General features: G+C 42.0%; 1 protein-coding gene across 5 annotated transcripts; it reads left to right on the top strand.

Annotated features, from left to right (window-relative positions):
• The first annotated feature begins 5,942 nt into the window (after positions 1-5,942).
• Positions 5,943-19,613, top strand: LGALS8 (galectin 8). Of its 5 annotated transcripts, XM_051614567.1 has the most exons (11): positions 5,943-6,120; positions 6,463-6,482; positions 8,197-8,334; positions 11,591-11,679; positions 12,411-12,621; positions 13,266-13,382; positions 15,132-15,188; positions 15,268-15,294; positions 16,467-16,555; positions 18,443-18,608; positions 19,011-19,613. In XM_051614567.1, the coding sequence occupies exons 3-11, from the start codon at positions 8,293-8,295 to the stop codon at positions 19,158-19,160; spliced, it is 948 nt and encodes a 315-aa protein (XP_051470527.1). In that variant the 5' UTR covers positions 5,943-6,120; positions 6,463-6,482; positions 8,197-8,292; the 3' UTR covers positions 19,161-19,613. The 5 variants fall into 5 exon arrangements, with proteins under 5 accessions (XP_051470527.1, XP_051470525.1, XP_051470530.1 ...); XM_051614565.1 differs by lacking the exon at positions 6,463-6,482; XM_051614568.1 differs by lacking the exon at positions 5,943-6,120 and having other exon boundaries at positions 6,357-6,482.
• Positions 19,614-20,316: the final 703 nt, after the last annotated feature.

The following is a 20,316-nucleotide window of genomic DNA, read 5'->3' as shown; positions in this document are numbered from 1 at the left end:
GGCTTTGTTTACTGGCTTTCACAGTAGATGAGGATTAAAACTGGAGAAGAGATAAGAAAGAAGTAGCTACTCTCAGAAATAATTAGTGAGGAGTAATGCCTATGATGTTAACTTTCTCTTTTCTCTGATGTATGTACAGAAATGTTTCCTTGATTGAAAACCTTAGTTAGTTATTTACAGTTATTTATTATTAAAGTTATCATTGCATCTTTCAACTTTCTTTGAGAAAATTCTAGAAACAGCAACAAATGCATTAATAATTGTGTTCTATGTATCTTTGTACAGCATGAGGTAGATATGCAGCTTTATCCACATAAACCTGATTTTTGTAATTATGAGTCTGCTTCAAAGTTACCCAATACGTAGGTTGAGAATACTTTATGTCCCCATAAATAACCAAAGTTTCATGTTGTTGATAACATAGAACACATTTACACAACTAAAAAGTTTAACAGGAAGACCCAGGAAACAGATAAGAAAAGAACACCCAAATCCTTGTATTAGTAATAGTATCTTGAGTCTAAGCTGAGGATTTTTTCATTCTTGTGCCTAATATATGTGAACTTCTCCCCCTTCTCTCAAACTTCAGTTTATTTCTGTTTATGAGATTTTTTTAATCCTGTTTTACTTTTGTCTCCACTTTCTCTGAAGTTGAAGAGTTCACCAACTCAAAGGTCTATTAAAAGCCTGTTCCCCTCTAAGCATCAGAAAATACCTACCATCTCGTGGTGAGAGCTGATACTACAGCCCTCTCTTCCTTGAAAATGCAGGAACACTGAGGGTAAGTGAGCCTATCTGTAACTGCAGAGATCCAAAGGCACCTGCAGTAAGGATGATAGTGTACCTAAGGTGTGAAGGTCTAGTCCTGGGGATTTTGGGTTTGGCTGCAGTCTCTGATTTGGAGAACATCACACAGCTTTGTGTTTTGCACAAATGATGTTTCTTGGGTTTTATCTCCCTGGGTATATAGGGACTAAGGCACTATGTCTGCAAAGACCATGGCATGATCTTTTTTGCGGGGAGACAGGGCAGACATAGGTACAGGTTTCATCTGATGTGTGTTGCAATGATAATGGAGAAGGATTCTGACTGTTCTCAGAATCCTAGAGTGTTGTGTCACCAATTTAAAAAAGAAAAGGCGAGTATGTTGTAAGGGTTATATGGCCTATAATTGGTTTTCAAAAGGACGAGTGACTGCTCTCTAACTCATTTGTTCTTTGGCTCTCGTACCTGATTTGTATCTTGTTTGCTGTTATGCTTCTTTTCAACCTTTTGCTTTAAAAAGCAGGCATTCCTACAAAAAATAGACTACTGACTGGTTTCTGAAATAGTGGTAGATTTTTAAGCTTTTGAATTGGTAAGACCATAAAAAACAAACAAACAAAAACAACAAAACTTTTTATTTTGTTCCCTGTGAGCTGTAAGATTTGTGCATTTAGGCTTTAAACTGAAAACTGGAGGATCTGAATGATCACTGGAGCTATGTATTAACTGGGGGAATACATTACAGTTATTCTGGTATCACACAACAATATAAAAAAAATTATCTGAGAGTAACTTCCACTGGGCAGGTTTCTTCATGGAGACTAGTAGCCTACTTTGATTGTCTCACTGCAAAGCCAGTTGATGTGTGCATCCATCTGCTTTGGGTGAGGACAAACACATTTGTCATAACCTGTATTTTTGGTCTATTACCAGCCTGTTCAGGGCTCTTGATGAGAGCCTGCAGAGAGTCACTGAAGTAGTTAATATGGAATGGTGATAGTGGTGTACTACTATTTAAGTGGTATTTACAGCAGGGAGGAGCTTCTGGTTCTGGACAGGATTTTTCTTGCAGGATATTCGGAAAATGATTCATTAAAATATACTACATGCTGCCATATATTGTGTTGTGGAGGCCCAAAAGTGATGCCATTGACCTAAACATTAATTGGGAAAATTAACAGTCAGCTTATTCAGTAAGATGGTGCAATTGTAATCTCTAGCTCAGAAAGTCCTGAAGAGATAATAGTCAGAAGCTGAGTGTGTTGTGTACCATGTGCTTGCCTCAGTTCTCACTCTGCTCCTATAGGCAGCTCGTGATGGCCACTATATGTAATGACCATGGGTATGTCACCATTGGACTTGATGTAATACAGCCAGTTTTGTCTCTCCCAGATCATGGATGTCTTGTAGCAGCCTCAGAAGAGCAGTGGTACTGATGAAGCTGTTGGGGCACTGTATTCGTGGGAAGGGAAGGAAAAGGGGAGGGGAGGGGAAGGGAAGCAGCCAGCAGCAAAGCCAGCCCCACCCTTAGACTAAAGTCAGTGTAACATTGGCCTTTTCCCATAGGCTGAGAAGAAAAATAAATAAGCACATCAGAACATTGAGAAACTGCAACTTACCTATTACTGAAACTGCTGAATAGGCCTAAAAAGGAAATGCAGCCTCTTACAAAAAGGGAAAAATGGTGTTTTGAATTGTGGAGAGAAAGAATATGGAACAAAAAGTGACCAATGAGAGGTTTTGAAATGTGCTTATTTGTTTCAAGTCTAGGGACTTCTCTTTTTAAGAAGCTCACTATTATTGGTGGAAATTTTATAACTGGGACTGTGTATAAAACTTCAGGCAATGATTTGCCCTGAGAGCTACAGGTTGTAGGCTGGGCAGCAAGGACATGGGGTCTGCTTACGAAGTCTTCTTTGAGGAAGTAGGATAGCATGTAATCATTGACTTTGTGGCACTCTGCTGAAAAGTGAGAGGTGCTGGAGAGCAGGAGCAGATAGCTGGATGGCAGCAGATAGCTGAGGCAGCTGGCAGCCAGAGCACTGCTGGAGGGACTCACAAGGGACAGAGCAGCTTGTAGTGATGCTGAGTCCAGTGCAGTTTGGATGCAGCCCTGCTGCTCAGCAGGGAAGGCACCAGCCTCTGCTTTGGAGAAGTGCAGATGCAAGGTAAGGTGTTTGCTTCAGGAAGAAAGGAGCAAACATGGCAGCTCCTTTACCAAAAATTACAAGAGGTTGCAAAATAGTCTATGGTTGTACTTTTCTATCCAATAAAGTGATGTCTGTGAAGCCACCTGACGGAATATGTGAAAAGGGGTTTAAAAAAAGTGCCAGGTCATCAATTTAGTTGAATTTTCCTGGATTTCTCTGAGCTTTAACTGTTAGTAGCATGGCAGAAGCAAGCTACAATTATACAGATGATTGTAACAATGTATCAAATCAATTTTTGCTGACAATACATTCTGTGAGCACAATATTTATCTAAGCTAAAAATTCATTGTAACTTTTAGACTTCGTCACATAGGTCCAAAATCTCTATGTAAAATGGTGCTAGACATCATCAGTCTGTTAATTAGTGGGTTAGGGTCTGACACTGCTGTTCAAGTGTTGTCTGTCTATTCTCCAAAGTGGAAAGGGAAAACAGAATGTAAGTGGGAAGCTAAATTTGTGAAAGATCTCATACCAGTTTTTAATAAGATGAATCCAAGCAGTTCTTGGTACCCAGGAGGGGATAAGTAAGATTTGGAGATCACCTAATTATCACTGCAAATAGGGAGGAAGTTCATAAAGGCAGGTAAAATTTCTTAGGGGTAACAGGGTCTTCCCTCAAGTGCTAACTTTTGGCCAAGAGTAGCTGCTAAGTCTGCTTCAGCTGAAATTGTCTGCCTCCGTCTTGACGAAGCATTTCTGTTTCCCTGGCAAACAAAATTCTTCTGGAACACAGCAAGTCAGATCATGTAGACAGGATAGTGCACAGTCCCGGGAATGGTTTGTGCAAATCAAATTGTGGCTTTAAAAGCAAAAGCCTGAATTAGTACTTGGACTGTGGAAACAAGGGAAGACACTGTAAATGGTGCTGAAAACAGCAGTCATGAGAAATCAGCAGGAAAATGACAGTCTGTCAACAAAACAAATGCAGTGTAGTGCACAGCTGCCCAAGCTGTAGTCCAGCTGACGCGCTGCCAATGGTGCATTACGTTTTGGAGCTGAAATAGGGATTCTCCGGAAAATTTCATAAACTGTCTATGACTCAACCTTCAAAGAGGTGATCAGCATGTTAATTCAACACTTGTTCTGCTTCAGTAAAAAAATGGTGTATACTTTAAATTACTGTATTTCCTTTGGATTGTTTCTTCCCAAAAGTAGAAGCTCTGAGCAAGAAATTACAGTAAAGAAGTAAAACTGTATTTTCTGTGGCTTTTCTAGGAACACTTCCACTTATTCAGCACCACTACTTGTTCATTCCAGCCCTTCAGGATCTTTTCTGCCCCCGTTGTTTGACCCAAACTTTCAAACCTGCTTTGAGGTTGCTTTCTAATACTGAGAAGTGAAGGCATTTAATGTGCTTCTGTCAGTATGGTTTTATCAAAACTAGAATGCCTGGAACAAGACCTTCATGAGAAAACTAAGTGGCATTTCAAGCTCCAGGGCCTTTTATTTATTCTCTTTTTAAAAAGTGCAGTTGAATTTTGTAGAACAATTGAATAGCAGACTGTTTTCTGTCACCCAGCTACAGACAGTAGTTCTCAGTCCTCCCTCAAGACCACACATGATTGTAAGGTTTCTTTCCCCAAGCGATCTGCTTTTGCTGTTTTTTAATCTGAACAGCTTGTGTCTGCAGTTCTTCTCAGAAAAAATGTTATCATGCCTCTCTGTGAATTAATCTTTCAAATTTGATATTGTCAAGCTGATGTATCCTTTAAAGCAGCTATCCTACAGCTATTAGCAGAACTCCAGCAAGCAGGTATGATTCGGTATCATAGAATCATAGAATCATAGAATCCTAGGGGTTGGAAGGGACCTCGAAAGATCATCTAGTCCAACCCCCCTGCCAGAGCAGGGTCATCTAGAGTACATCACACAGGAAGGCGTCCAGGCAGGTCTTGAATGTCTCCAGAGAAGGAGACTCCACAACCTCTCTGGGCAGCCTGTTCCAGTGCTCTGTCACTCTCACAGTAAAAAATTTTTTTCTGATATTCACCTTAAACCTCCTATGCTCCAATTTGTATCCATTACTCCTTGTCCTATCACTGGTCATCACTGAAAAAAGCTTAACTCCATCTTCTTGACACTCGCCTTTTATGTATTTGTAAACATTGATGAGGTCACCCCTCAGTCTCCTTTTCTCCAAGCTAAAGAGACCCAGCTCCCTCAGCCTTTCCTCATCAGGGAGATGTTCCATTCCCTTAATCATCTTTGTGGCTCTGCGCTGGACTCTTTCAAGCAGTTCCCTGTCCTTCTTGAACTGAGGGGCCCAGGTGAGGGGCTGAGGTATGGTTGTTTTTTTTTTTGTGCTGGTTAATTGCAGAACAGAAGACCAGGTATTACTGTCTAGCTGAGATACGGTCTCTGTGACGAGTGGCGGAATAGCCGTCGCCATGTGCACTGCTTCCTGAAAGGCAAAGAAGTACTGTAGTGCCCAATTACAAAGAACACAAAGTACAAACAGTGCACTCTAATTGAAGGGGATATGGTGTTTTAATTCTGTGGGCCTTTTCTATTGCAGCTTTTATTTCTGTGGACTTCATTACCCCATCAGAATACTAGACTGAAACAGCCAAAACCAGACTCAGTGAAGCCTGTGAGGGAGCGGGAGGATAAAAGCAGCCTTGGGGCTGTGGGTGTAAGATTGGGAGGGGCATACATAAGATCTCCAGGTTTCAGAAACCCCCCAGTCCTGGAGCAAGACTTGACCGAGTCGGCCTGGAAGCCGCGCTTGGGTCTGTTCCAGGAGATGGGCTCAGGCTGTTATCACAGAGGAACACGAAGCAGAGGGGAAGTGAAAGGTTTGCAGGGGAAGTCTCTGGTCGCGTTAAGGAGCTGAATTAACTCCGCGACCAAGTCCTTAGTTGAGCGCTTGTAAATCCCAGCCCGCAGAGCAGGAGCCACGGGCGGGCAGGGCGCCCGGCCGCGCTGGGGGCGCGCCCTGGGCAGCCCCTCCTCCCGGCTGACGTGGACGCGCCCGCGGAGCCCGGCGGCCTCCGGGGGAGCGGAGCAGCCCCGCGGCCCGGAGGAGCCGCCTGCCCTCGGCAGGGCCCGGCGCGGCGGGAGCGGTGCCGCCGTTGGGAGGGAGCGGGGCGGGGCTGCGGGGCTCGGGGGCTGCGGGCGCTGCCGGTCACGGAGCGGCGTCGTGCGGGTGAGGAGGGCACGTCCTCTGCGGGGCTGGGGGGACGCGCCGGGGGCGAGAGCAGCGACAGCTGCCCCGCGGTGCCTGCCGGTGGGCGGGGGGGCGGCCCTTGGAGCCAGGGCGTGTGGGAGCGCGTTCGGGCCGAGGTTCCCGGGTGAAGCCGCCGGTGCTGCCGGTGCTGCCGGTGCTGGGCCGCGGCCCCGGGCGGGCAGGCGGGGCGGGGCGGGGGCGGGCATCGCTTCCGGAGGTGCCGGGAGCGGCTGCCGTGCGCTCCGTGCAGGAGCCTTGCTTCCCTTTCGGGAGAGGTGTAGCTGTGCTTAGAAAGTCTCACCTGAGTTCCTCTCGTCAAAGACACTTTCTGCGTGTGACAGGTTAGTGACCTTCCTGTTTTCCTGGTTTTGTTTTGTTTTTATTGAAGAGGTTTTAGCTGCTTCGCACTATGCGAGGTAACAGGAAAACATACGTATGTTTTTTTCAGTTCTGGAAGTGTAGTCAGGATACCGTTCCAAGTCTGGGACCTTCCCCCGGTGTGCACTAAGCCAATCAACACACAGAGTCGAGATGTTTGTCTTTATTTCTGGTCTGCAGAGCAGGGTGTTGGGCATCTAAGCATTAGCCAGCACCCCTTTTGGGACACAGGTAGGATCTTACAAGGAAAACAGTAACAAAGGAAAATCACAAGAAGATACAGGATTGGTTAGCAATTATTCCTCTGCTGCTCCTAACTATACATGTGCGTCTAGGTGCAGGTATAAAACATAGTGACTAGATTAGCGTGCTCGTTATTCACAAAGGGGCACGATTTTTAGCATTAAAATTAGCTGAGGTAACTGAAGTTTATACCTTCACCCTGTCAGCTGCCGTTAAGTCCTTACCCAGTCTTGCTCAGGTTTTCATCCTGTTACGGGTCTGCGTCTTCTCTACCCGTGAGAAGATCAAAGGCCAAAACAGTTGTGTAGAGTAAGGTTTTGGCCTGAATTGTGTTCTAGGCACTGGTCTTATGTAGGAGAATTAATACCACTGTGTCCCAAATCTCCCACAATATAAGCCAGATGTTGCAATGGGCCACTCTATTGTTAAATCTTTGCAGAAGATTAACCCCAGGGTCCTCTGGGGTATGTTGCAGACTTTGGGTCCTTGGTTTGGTGGTGTTTTGGTGTTGGTGGTTTTTTTTGTTTGTTGGGGTTTGTTTTGTTTTGCTTGTTTGTGTTTTTTTTCTTCTAACGTCGCTAGCAGTTGTTGCACAGTGGTAAGGCTAGAACCCTGACCTTTGACTTTTTTCCTGTTTGCATGTTACACAGTTTGCATGCTTCCTTAAGTTGTTTCTCCAGAATGTACAAGAAATAATTACTTAGCAGTTTCAACTGGGCCCTGAATTTTGGTCACTTCATTAGAAGAATTGATGAAGAAATTACAGTGTAGCTGGACATACACACAAACTGTTATTTCATTTCTTATTAATGCTGTGCTTTTAATGCATGTTTTGCAAACTCCTGTAGTTTATTCATGGAGTTCAGGGGTTTCATATGTTGGAGGAAGTGACAAACCACCCTGTGCTCCCCTGCGATGTCTTTGCCTAGTAACACCTAACTTTATGTAAGATAAAACTGAAAAAAACAAGTTTTGGCCTAGGGCTTGTCTGCCTTGTGAAATCTGGGGTTAGCACAGAAAGTGTTAAAGGAAACGGAAATGGTTGATTGTTTGTCTTGGAAAACCGTTTTTGTACTGTTTAACTTTTCCCTGTCTGCAGGCAGGAGTCAGCTGCCAATGGAGAGCGATTAGGGCCCAGCTGAGGGGCATCAGTGTTACCCTGTGCAGTGGTGATTTTTACTAGGGATTTTGCCTCAGAATATGTAATCTCAGGAAGCTACTGATGACATTGTGTACCTGTGTGCACTGGCCCTTGTTAGAGTGACACCTTATTTCTTTAAGCAAGCCTTTAATTTTTGTATTTCAAAACGTCAACACGTTTCTTGGAAAGACGTTTGCATAATTTATTGTGCTGTTTAAAGTTATACCGTGGAGGTTTTAACTTCATGTAGTGCCACTTTGTTTCTTTCTAATGAAAAGCTTTGTTTTTTCAAGGGATCCCTCCTTTGGTGCAGCCCAATCAGAGAGTTCTTTAAATACAGCCCAGCAGTGGTGACACACAACGAACAAGCTTAGACTGGAGGAGGGGAGATGATGGCCTTGGATGGACCGCAGAAAAGCATCAGCAACCCGGTAACTCCACAGTCATGTCAACAGCTTCTCCTTTGGGAAACAGGACTTTGGTCTTTTATGTCAGTAGTTAGTGCTTGTGCTGTTTTGCACAGTGAGGAGTGTTGCTGAGAACTCTCTGCATTGCTCAGGTATTTGAGGGAGGATGTCACAGGTGGCACTAGGAACTCATGGTGTTTAGAAATTGTGCTGTAATCAAATGGATGCTTTGTGCACAGGATTTTCAAAACAGGAAAGAAGTTCTTTTGGCCTTGGAGGGTAATTCTTTTTCATACTTAGCGGAATGTGCTGCATCGAATGTGAAAGTGTGATAAGCAATGTTTTCACTCCTAATTCTCTGTAAACATGGGTGGTGCCTGACAGCCCTTTTTTGTGTGGTTCTTGTAACTTCCATCTTTTTTTTGATAGTTGATGTCTTAACTTCCAGTAAATCCTGTTCTGTAGGGAATACTTCAGCTAACACAATTCAGCAGTTGCACAGTGTGGATCTGGCAAAATGTTGTTTGCCAGTCTTTCTCTGAGAAGCTGTAGTATTCTCATGTTCAGGGACAACAGCCTGACACTGGCATGTAGCTAAAGGGCTGGGCTGGAGCTGTGTTTTTCATTGTATCTTTAAAAATATAGTTCATTTGAGCCTGCAGGAAATGGTATTTTTAACAGTCTGTGCTAGAAGCCTTTAAAAATACTGAGGCCTCTAGAGTATCTTTCTGGAGTGCACAGTAGCACAGATCTGCATGGCACTTCCTAATCTATCGCAGCTTTGCACTGATACCTCTGCCCTTAGTGAATCTCATTGTTTAATCCCACTGTAGGTTCACTACTCACAAAGTGGATAGTTAGGGATGGTGGGGAATAAATGCAACCCTCACAAGAAACCAGATGGGAGAGGAAGGGAAGCTGTATGGAGATTAACTAGAAGGTGGAAGGACTTCATAAGATTGATTCTCTAGGCCCTTCACCAGCTTCGTTGCCCTCCTCTGTACTCGCTCCAGCACCTCGATATCTCTCTTGAATTGAGGTGCCCCAAACTGGATGCAATAGTCCAGGTGTGGCCTCACCAGTGCTGAGTACAGGTTGTAGGGATGGAGGACGTCAGGCTGTGAAGATTTCACTGTTTCAGTGAATTGTTCCATGAACGGCGTAACTGAAGAGCTTTATTACAGGTTGGAGTCTGAGATGTCTTTCTTCACTACTGTCGTATTCTGAACCATCCAGAAAATCCTGCTTTCCTCTTTATGCCTTTTACTTGACCCATCTGGCAAGAAATATTGTTATGCCCCATCTGATGGGGCAGCTGTCTGATACTCATCAAGCTTTGTGAAAGCCATGTTATCACAGTCCTTTGCTCTGTAAAACCATAATCTGTCCTCTTGTTTTATGAAAGCTGGCAAATGCTAGAAAGAACTTGATCTTTGAGACCTTTCAAACTCAGTTGACATTGACCAGTTGGTTTCAGAGGTAATATTTGGAGGTCTAAAAGAGAGCTGGGAGGCTCATCTTTCATATGATGTCATAAGCATTGCTCTTAATAAAAAAGGAAAAATTAGTAGAAGAACTTTTTGAGACACGAGGAAATTACAGGCGCATTCTGTGATGACAAAGCCTTGTTAAGTCTATAGTGTCACACCCAGGAAGTGCTTGATTATGGCCTTGCAGATTCCATGTCTGAGCTTCTCAATAGTTGATGGGCCAAACTTCTTTTCTCTTAAAGAAATGCATCCTTTTCAATGTGAAGAAGTGTTTTTGACATAGCTTGTCTTCCATGGCTAAATAACTGATCCACTAGAGTGGGTAACTCCCAGCATCCCTTCACTGTGTGTATGTTTTTCTGACTGTTTTTCAGTCTTTGGAGATTGAACCAGTAATTTATTAGTCTACTGCCCCTCAGGTGCAGTGTATTGATGCTAAAATAATCAAGATATGTTTTTTCTTCTTTCTTGTAATTGTTCTTATTCTTTGAATAAAAATAAGCCTCTTGTGTACAGCTTGTATATTAAGGAACCAAGCTACTACCAGTAAGCAAAGGGATTTCAGCCTATTTATTTTTTTGCTTTTATCACTTAATTTCATATGTTGATTCTTCTCTGCTGCACCTGCTTAAGCTGGTAAAAATACATGAGGCTTAAAATGACCGTTTGTGAGCTGATGCTTGAGAAGCAAATTCTTCAAGTGTGTTTCGCCTAATGTAGAAGACAGCTGCAAATTAGGGTTCATGTAACTTGTGGGTAGCTGAGAAGGGAAGTAGAAAGAGGGCAGAAAAGGATGTGTTTCTCCTGGTAAAAATGAGCAACACTCTGGATTTAGACAATTTTTGCTGTCATTCTCCCTTTTATTTTCATAAACTCACAAGAATAGGTGTCAGCAAAAACATTGCCTTCTTACATATTCCTGTTTTGTACGATTATATATATGTGTGTATATATACATTAAAAAAAAAATCTCAACTCGTCCTTTTGTGGTTCAATATTCCATTCAAGAGTAGTATGTCCAGTCTGTTCAATTTTGATTATTAAATAACTGGAACTCTTTTTTGCAACTGATGTTTCATTTCAAAGATTTCCTAAAATCTTATACACCGTTCCATAGGTCAGGGATTTTTTGGTGGAAAAAAAAACAACCCCAAAAGGCAAATTGGCAGAAGTTTTTGTCTGTTAGCCAGGGGAAATACAACACGAGTTACCATTTACTTTCTTTTTCAATTTAAAGCACATGTGAATGAGATGCAGAGCTATAGCTGTGCTTCAGATCAGTCTCCTGTGAACTCCCAGTTTTCTGTTAAGGTGCTTCCCTCCCAGAAGCACTGGATGTGCCAGCTGATGGCCAGGGTAGGGCTTCTATTAGCGTGCCTGAGCCTTTACCAGAGAGCATCTTGGGATGTTTGGGGCTTTTATTTCAACTGGCATGTCTCCTCATATGGCTTAACAACTTGAATCCTCTTTATACTCTATTAAAAGTGAAGCAATAAAATATTACCACTCTTTGAGAGCTAGGAATGAAGGCTGGAATTTTTAATTCATTCTCAGAAGGTTGGTTTTCATAGGTGAGAATGTACTGGGTTTTTCATTCCTGTTATGGTGTGTATTTACTGTTCTCCTACTGTTTATTTTAAATTAAATGTTAGTTCTGATTCTTTTAATGTGCTAGAGCACCACATAGTTAAGTATTAGAGCATTATTTTTAAAACTATTGTGGGGCTTTTTTGCCTCCATCACAAAATGTTATTTGAGTATTTTTTTCCTTTTTTCCCCCCATCTTCTAGATCATTCCATATGTTGGGACAATACTTGGTGGCCTTGTTCCTGGAGAGCTGATTGTCATACATGGGACTGTTCCTGATGATGCAGACAGGTAATGGCTACGGTGTCAGTTTTTGCAGTGTCACCATGTGAACAATAATGTCACGGAGAAAGTATTTCCAGGGGTCCTCCTTCTTATGGCACACAAGGCTGAGTCTAAATCCTAGTGACAGTGTCAGGTGAATACAAGCTTAAGTGGTTAATGAAAGCTGTGTGTTGAGAAGTGGAGAATGAAGTGACTCTTTGTATTCTGCTGATCCTCTCTGTTTTTGCTTTGCCTGCTATGGTAGCTTTTTTTCCCTGTTGTAGCAAATGTCTCCTTGTCTAAAGAGGTTATCTGAGACTAAGAAAATTGATACCTGAATCTGTGGCATGAAGGAGTTAACTTAAACTAGGGTAAGGAGGTACAGACTAGGGCATGTGCCCAGCATGAGGGTTCTGTTCCCTGATTTTGCCCAAGGTTCATTTAGTTGTTGTACTGAAGGTGAAGGGAGAGAAGGTGGTGAACACAGTAACTAAGGAGCTTACATTATATGTATGATGACCATTAAATAAATACTGAAATATTTTAATTAATTGCAATAAATTATGGCAGAACCTTTCACAAGTGTGTAGGATGCATTTGAGTTCAACAAATGCATGTTTTGTTTTTTTTTTTTCCTTATCCAGCAACACTCCTTGTGTCTGCCTGCTCTGAGGCTCCTAAGTAAAAGATGAGTACATTGAACTTTTCAGTGTTTTCTTGACAGACTGAGCTCAATGTGGTTTGTCTTTTATTATTAGATTCCAGGTGGATTTACAGTGTGGCAGCAGCATAAAGCCCCGAGCTGATGTGGCATTTCATTTCAACCCCCGCTTCAAAAGGTCTGGCTGCATTGTTTGCAACACACTGGAGAGGGAAAAATGGGGCTGGGAAGAGATCACTTACGAGATGCCGTTTCAAAAAGGGAAGTCATTTGAGATTGTAATCATGATTTTAAAGGATAAATTCCAGGTGAGTCTGGGTTGATTCTTTATCTGTAACCAGTTGTCAGGCCAATAAAAGAGATATTTTGTATACTTACAATAAATAGTTGGAAACTTTGCTTCTCTGTTTTCCTGGGTATAGTCTAACTACAAAAAAGTTGAGAATCTTTTCTTTAAAGAGGTGCTAAGTAAATAAAACCTTTAATTTTGTATTCCTTCCCTTTAACTTGGATGAGTAGGCAAGTCACTTCCTGCCGTGGCTACTGGCTACTCCACCCTTCCCTTATGTGCAAAGAGCTGACCTTAAGTTGGCCTGTTTTGTGACTGGTGTAGGATAGTCCTCTTGGAGGACCCATGTGAGGTGTATTTGTCTTATTCTTCTAGACTGCAATAATAGAGTCTATTAGATTGGAATTATCACATTGGTAAGTGATCAGCTGATAGAAACAAAAGGTGTGAAATGCAAATTTTAGTGCGAAGATAAATTTCCCTCAGAGTGATGGAAAAAGAGACCGAATCATGGACGAGCAGAATTTAGATGCTATGAAATTTCCAGGACTCTCCTTTTTTCTGTACCAAAGCAGCGTAAAACAGAAAAATTGTATTAAACATCATATTACACCAACCATGTATTACATTGTATGCATGTATTTCTGTTTCCTGTCTCTTTAGGTGACTGTAAACAAGAAGCACTTGCTGCTCTACAACCACAGAATTAGCCTGGAAAGAATAGATACTCTTGGGATATATGGCAAAGTGCATATCAAAACTATAGATTTTGTTTCTAATGTAAGTTATATGGACAGCTGACTTGTTGGATTCCTTTTCTCTGTCTTCCTAAAATTTGGATTGGGATTTATGTGAAAAGCAAGCAAAGCAGCTTCACAGTGAAATGTCAGCAAAAAGACTTTTTCCCTCTGCATTTCAACATGAGAGTCTCATGTGAGGAGCTGTCTTCCTGTTTTAATCTTGAGGTTACGGGCAAAAGGGTGACAAAGGTTACAGCTTGCAAAGTTAACAGGACAGATGGTATAGAAATTAATTGGATACTGTGTCAAGGAGTGGGTTAGACTTTTCAAATACTGTAGAAGCTCCAGAATGAACCATCAGTATTCAGTGCTTCTAAGTGCCAAGTTCAGCCACAGCTGTAACTTGTTGCTTGGCTTCCAGATGCCAAATTCAGCCACAGCTGAAGCTGTTTGTGCACGTAGCCCTTTTTTTCCTGCTAAAATGACTGAATGGTTGAATGTGAGTGTACCTTTGTTTCTGGGAGGTGAGGTGTCCTTTTTCAAAGACTTTGTACTTGACTTGCACTTGGACCAAACTGTGTGCCAGCATAGGTAGAACCTCTGGAATTGTTTTTTCCATTACATTCCCAGACCAAATTGCAGTCAATTTAAAGTGAGTACTGTGCTTTGCTTCCTCTCAGCTGCCAGCTCTGCTAGGGAAAGTAAACCAACAGGGAGTAGCAGAATGTTTTCCCCTGTGCAGAAGGGAGGTCTGTTCTGGAAGGGGGAGGCTTTTCAAGTAGACTCAGAAGGTGATAAATTCCAGGGAGATACAGAAGGTGAATGCCTTTTCCTGTTCATCCTGCGACACACTAAAGGCAGTCTGTGTACTCCTGTGTAATATTCTAGGTCTCTTCTGCCCCATCCTCACCACATTGTGGGCAAAACTTCAGGTCTAACTCAGGTCAGCAAACTAATAACTGTGTTGATAGAAGGTGGAGGTTTGGGCCTGAACTAAATAGAATCTAAGCTTTAAAGATGTGTCTACTCCATGATCGTATGCAAAGCCTGTGTACAGACTTTTAAGGGCCAATTCACTTGGCCTTAAGTGTGTTGCCACAATAATGTTATTCTAAAGCTGTGTGAGTCCTGGTCTTGAAGGACTGACTCCAGGAAGAGCTTGGTGGCAAGCAGATGCTGTAGATTGGTTTCTGTCCCAGGCACAAAACAAAACAGTGTTACTTTAGTCTGTGGTTGCTGATGCTGTATCCTTTGGGGAAGAAAGGAGTGGAGAAGGGCAATTGTTTCCTTTTTGTCTTTGCTTCTAATATGTTCTCCTGGGGAAGAAGTTGGAGACTTGTATTGAAATAAACAAGCTGTAGACACAGTCTACCAGGGCTAATCTGAAACTGTATCTCTGCATGACTGTGTTGTTCATCTGTCCTTACCAGTGGAAAGGACAGGGATGCTGGGGGTTGCTTACCATCCTGAGGCCCTGCTGGTATTCCTACCCTAGTGAGGAAAGCTCAGTGCATGCCCTCAGATCCTAAGGATTTAACAGTGCTCTGACTGTTAAATAAACATTCAAACAATAATGAGGTGGTCTTTAGAAATCTCAGTTTGGCTTCAGTAATTGATCTTCAGGACTTTTCCTTGGTTTGTAGGGATTTGATTATCTTTTCCTTTACCATAGCCCTACATATTACTTTCACCCTTCAAAGCAGTGCAGATCTTCATAGGGTTCTGAACCAACTTTATGTTAAAGGTCTATGGTGTTAGCAATGACATGTAAATATCTCTCTCTCTGCAGTCTTTACAAGGCTCTCAGCCATCATCTCTAGGAGTAACAAAGATAAACACAGAAAATGTACGTATGTTTGTAAAAGGTTGAATGAATCTCCCTGGTCTCTGATAAGCTAGTTAATATTATTTGTTTTCTTTTGTAGGGGGAAGTGCCAGATGGTTCACAATTTGTAAGTGTCTTGTGCAGACTTCGTGCAAATGTGTAGAGTAAAAAAAAAATGAAATAAAACCATCTTGGTTATTAATAAAAAAACATACAAAGAACAAGGGAATTGAAAATCTACTGGGAGATGATCATCAGTGAGGTTTTGTAGAGAGTAATCCTCTTTGCTGCTGCTAGTAAAAGTGAAGCTAATTGTTAAACATTTACAAAACCCAAAATATTAACACAGCATCCGCAGCCATAAACAGGGAAATAGAAGGTGAAATACCTGAAGTTTTAAAGGACCATATCATGTTAAAAACATTTTTTCAAATAAGCGTACTTAGTTCTGTCCACCGTAGGTAGTACTTGCAAAACAGAAGCATTCTGCAGTCATAGAATGCCAGATGGTCTTCTGTGAATGTATGTATCTTGGAGCCTGTCTGGCTGCATCTTCCTCTTGCTGGCAGATCCATCCTTCCCCTTGTGTACCCTCCAGGTGGCTGGATGCAACCATTGCACCTTAGGGTTGAAACTTGCACCCACTTAGCATGGGGTGTGTACAGAGTGCTGATGTTTTTGCAGAAAGCTGTACAGGTGGACAGTATCCAGACAGGAGTAAGGACCATGCTCAAACTGAAAAGAGATTGGAAGACAGGAATATGTACTAATAGAATTTGTGGAGAAGTTGAAGTTGCAGTGAGTGCCATAATTTTAGTTGCCTTCTCACTCGACAGTTTGCCTTCTTCAGTCTTTTCAAAACCAACTAACATGCATTATTGTCAGTTGCAAGTGGTGGACTTAAAGTCAAAATACTTCTCTGTTCAAGCCTTTTCCCTGATAAAAATAACTAACAACACAGCCACAAAAAAACCAGGCAAATTAGTGCAGGGATTTTCCTGCCTTTTTTTTTTTTTTCTCCTTCCACCATTAGTGGAGGCAGAACTAGTTGTAAATAATGTTTATTTTAAACCCAAGGTGATAGTCTAAAGAAAAAAACCAAACACATTGATATGTTTATCTCAGTGTAACTTTTCCACCATAACTTTAGTATCCTAGAACATGTTGGTAGGAATAACTTCAGCTGTAAGTGCAGATTTGCAATTGTAGGCCAGATTTCTTCCTTCCATACCAAAGTTCAGCTTGTATATTGAAAAAAGTAAGGCACAGTCCAATTTTTTACTGGTTGTGTACTTCCAGGGAGTTCCTTATGTTGGGAAGCTTGATACTGCACTTCGTCCGGGATGCACAGTTGCCGTTAAAGGAGAAGTGAATAAAAACCCGAAGAGGTAAGTATTACTGAACTTTTCTGCTACTTAGCTGAGCTACTGTTGAGACTAAGTAGGCTTTTCCCATTGCCTCAGTATGTCCTTACTCACTTGTAACTTTGCATCTGGAATAATCTGAAGCTACAGTGCAGTTTTCTCAGGAACCTGCAGGATACCGCTTTAGAGAGGACTTAGAAGAGCAGCTCCATTGTGAAAAGTGAAGGTAAAACCTGAGTGTCTTACCTACTAAATCTGCATCGTTCACAAGGTTGTGTGTCTGTGCGGGGTTTTCATTGTGCAAGGCATGTGAGCAGGCATGTTGTACAAAGACAGCTTTTATTCTGAAGAGCCGAGAGTAAGGCAGCTGGCAGTAGATGGGGTATGAGAGAGTTAGGTCTGAGCTGCAAGTGTGCTCAAATGGTGCATGTTACGTTTCTCTGAATACTTCTGGGACAGCCTCCTTGGGGCTGTGTAAATGTGAAGGTGACTAACTGACAGCAATTGAAAGCTGGTAGGGGAGTATTAGTTAAAATTTTGATAACAAATTAGGAGCAACAGGTTGAAAAGAACATTTTCCCAACATGTTTTAAAGGGTGGGGGGGAGGTTGGGAAGGGGAGCACAGCATGGTCAAAATGGAGCTGAAGAAATATCTCTGCTTTACCATGCCCTTTGCTTGAAGGGCGGTTTTGGCTCTGCAGAAATATGCCTAAAAATGAAGCATTTAGTGCAAATGAGCTTTCTATGCTGTGTGTATGCGTTATACTCCTGCTTCCTCAGAGCACGTACCATCCATGCAGGTGAACAGCACTCAATTTATATTAATAATGGAACCCAAGGTCTAGAAATCTCATGAACAAAGTTTGAATGGACTTGAAATTGGACAGAATAATTACTACTTAGATAGTATCATTTGTTTTCCTTTTTTTGGCTTGAAAAGCTTATCAAGTTTGAAAAGCAGCACATCTCAAGAGCTGAATGTACTGCTTTTACATGTGGAGAGACTTCTGAGTGTTAGTTAAAGCATTGCAGGTTGTCTCCTCTTGGTGTCTGTGCTTTTAAAGGTATGGATTTTTATAGAGTTTCTAAGCTACTTAAGGTCTTTCACTCAGTTCACACAGTTGTAGATGTTTCTTTTTCTCAGTGAAAAAAAGACTTTACAGCTTCTTACCCCAGCCAAGCAAGTTTAGTCTTCTCAAAGGAGGGAAATAACCTTAGAGCTGTTTCTTCTTCAAATGCAGTGAGGTCTTCACTGCAGTGTGAAACATTCATTCAAATTTGGATGACTCTTCCCTCTGATCACTCTTCTCCACTGCTCCTCTTTAGGGACCCTGTGTTGTGGACATGTCTGAGATTGCAGAGTACTCATTCAGCCTGGGCAGAGCTACACTGCCTGCAGAGTAACACTTCATATGCATGGTGTCCCACCAGTCTTAGACATATGGAGAGAATCCTCAAACTTTTCCTTACACCCTCTCCACTTTGTTGGCAGAAAGACTGTAATACCTGCAGGTAAAAAAAAGCCTCCCACACTGTTCTCCAAGTTAACAGAAGGAGATGGTGGAGCCAACAGGGCTGTATGTTACTGTGAGAATGCTGCTTACCAGTGCTGTAAGAGAGCAGCACTTGGCCCACTGGCTCAATACCTCCTTTCTGAGGCATGAACAGAAAGCTGCAAGTGATGAAGCAGATCTAGCAGGGCCATGTCCTATATATTTGCTGCCTCCAGCAAAGGTTTCTGTGTGAAGGAGTGAAATGTGTGTTAAGTGGTTGCTTGGTTCTTCAGGTAAATCATGGCCCTGGCTCCAGAACAGTTCTGAGCATTGGCAAGGGGCTTGGTAAATAACATGGGCTACTGCATCATGTCAGTAAACCCTTGGTATAGTAAACTTTAAAAAAATATCTTCCAGCTTTGCAATAAATCTGAAATCGAGTGACTCAAAGGACATTGTACTACATCTGAATCCCCGAATGAAAAGTAAAGATTTTGTAAGGAACTCGTACCTTCATGACAGCTGGGGAGAAGAAGAAAGGGAAATTGCTGACTTCCCTTTCAGTCCAGGGATGTACTTTGAGGTAAGATTGACTGACACACATTATCAGACTGGTAATTCCACCAGAAGGATTAGCAATGGTTCTTAAAAGTCGTGTCACTAATGAAAATTTAAATAAAACTGCCATGCCTGCATTTCAGTGTTTTGAGAATATTCAGGATTAAATGGGACCATAAGGAGCAGAGATTTTACTTAATTTTAATGACAGTTTTCTTTTTAAGTAATTGCAAGAATTTAGCCTGTGATGGATTTTTATTGAACCGAGTTGGACTTGGTGATGCTAATGCTATAAAGTTTCATTTTTAAAAAATATTTCTTTTGCATAAAACATTCTTTGTAAGAGAAGCAGGGCTTGCCCAAGTATAGGCCGTTCTTCGTATCTTACCTGAGCTACAACAGAACTATTTCTCTTCTTGCTTTTCAGCTGATCATTTTTTGTGATGCCCACCAGTTCAAAGTTGCTGTTAATGGAGTTCACACTCTGGAGTACAAGCACCGTTTCAAACAATTTGAAAAGATCAACATAGTGGAAATCATAGGAGATGTTAAATTGTTAGATGTGAGGAGCTGGTAGTTCTTTTCAGTCAGTACTAAAATAATTAAACCTTTTCTAATGACAGTGCCTCCTTGTCAAGTACAAACAGGTGCTGCTGACTCATGCTGAGCCTGCCTTTACCTATCTAGGCTTCTGTGTCTGCCTCTCTGAGTTAGGTGAGCACCAGACCTGCTAACTGTGAAATTAAATCCTCTAGTTGATACCATCCTGGCAAGCTAGACCTGTGTTTGCTCAGATAAATCTCCTGCAATACTGAATGTGGCAATATGAAAATGCTGCAGCATGCTATCGCACATGTACTGTGTATACATGTCAATACATGCCTGAGGAATGTTCCTATTCAACAGCTGCTAGAAAAATGAAGCAAATTAAAGAGTAAGATGTACCCTAAAAGACTGTTTAAGATAAATTACCAGCGATGATGTAAGTATACAAAGCATAAATAAATAAAAATATTCTTGACCTTCTTGACCTCTGCATTTCTCCAGGTGTATCTGTTGTCCCTTTTTTGTCTGTATTTTGTCTGGTTTAACTTACTATCTTACAAGTATCTCCAGAGTGACAGTGATTCTGATGGGAGGACCATTTCCATGTTGAGGAGTTAGCAATCCACAGACCAGTTAATCTGAATAGGCCTCCTCTGTGCTGGTGTGGCCTTTGGGACCATGTTGTGCTCTATGGCCCTTGGCAGCAGGGCACTGATTGTAAGAGAAGAGCTGGTGGGCAGCTCCCAGTGGGTAATGGCAATTACACCACTCCTGTGTCCTTGCCTCTAGCTAAGAATTCAGCAGGAAGTCTTGTGTGAACAGTTTTTTTTTGTTTGACAGCAGACATCATCATAGTTGGTTGAAGAAAATTCTGTAAGAACATGACTGAGCAACCTTTCTGCCAATGGGATCTGCATCCTGAACCAAGGCCTATGCCCAGTACCTGATGGGGTGTAAGATAATCTTCTTTATAGTGTTAGTTCTAAATAGCTTCATTGTAAACAGTTGCATTTTAAACCATGCTTTACAGAGTCTGAGTGCCTTTTGTACTAGCAGTGTAATGAACCAGCACCTCCTGCTACAAAACAAGTGCTGAATTTTTGGTAAATTCTTTAATGTAGCAGGCAAGTTAATCTTGATCTTCAGGTGAATAAGAAACCAATCAGTATAGCAGTCTTTAAAGACTG

The sequence above is a fragment of the Apus apus genome, chromosome 3 (genome assembly GCF_020740795.1).
Source record: "Apus apus isolate bApuApu2 chromosome 3, bApuApu2.pri.cur, whole genome shotgun sequence".
Lineage (NCBI taxonomy): Eukaryota > Metazoa > Chordata > Aves > Apodiformes > Apodidae > Apus > Apus apus.
Note: the sequence above shows the minus strand (reverse complement) of the source record. Positions and strands in the feature narration are given on the sequence as shown.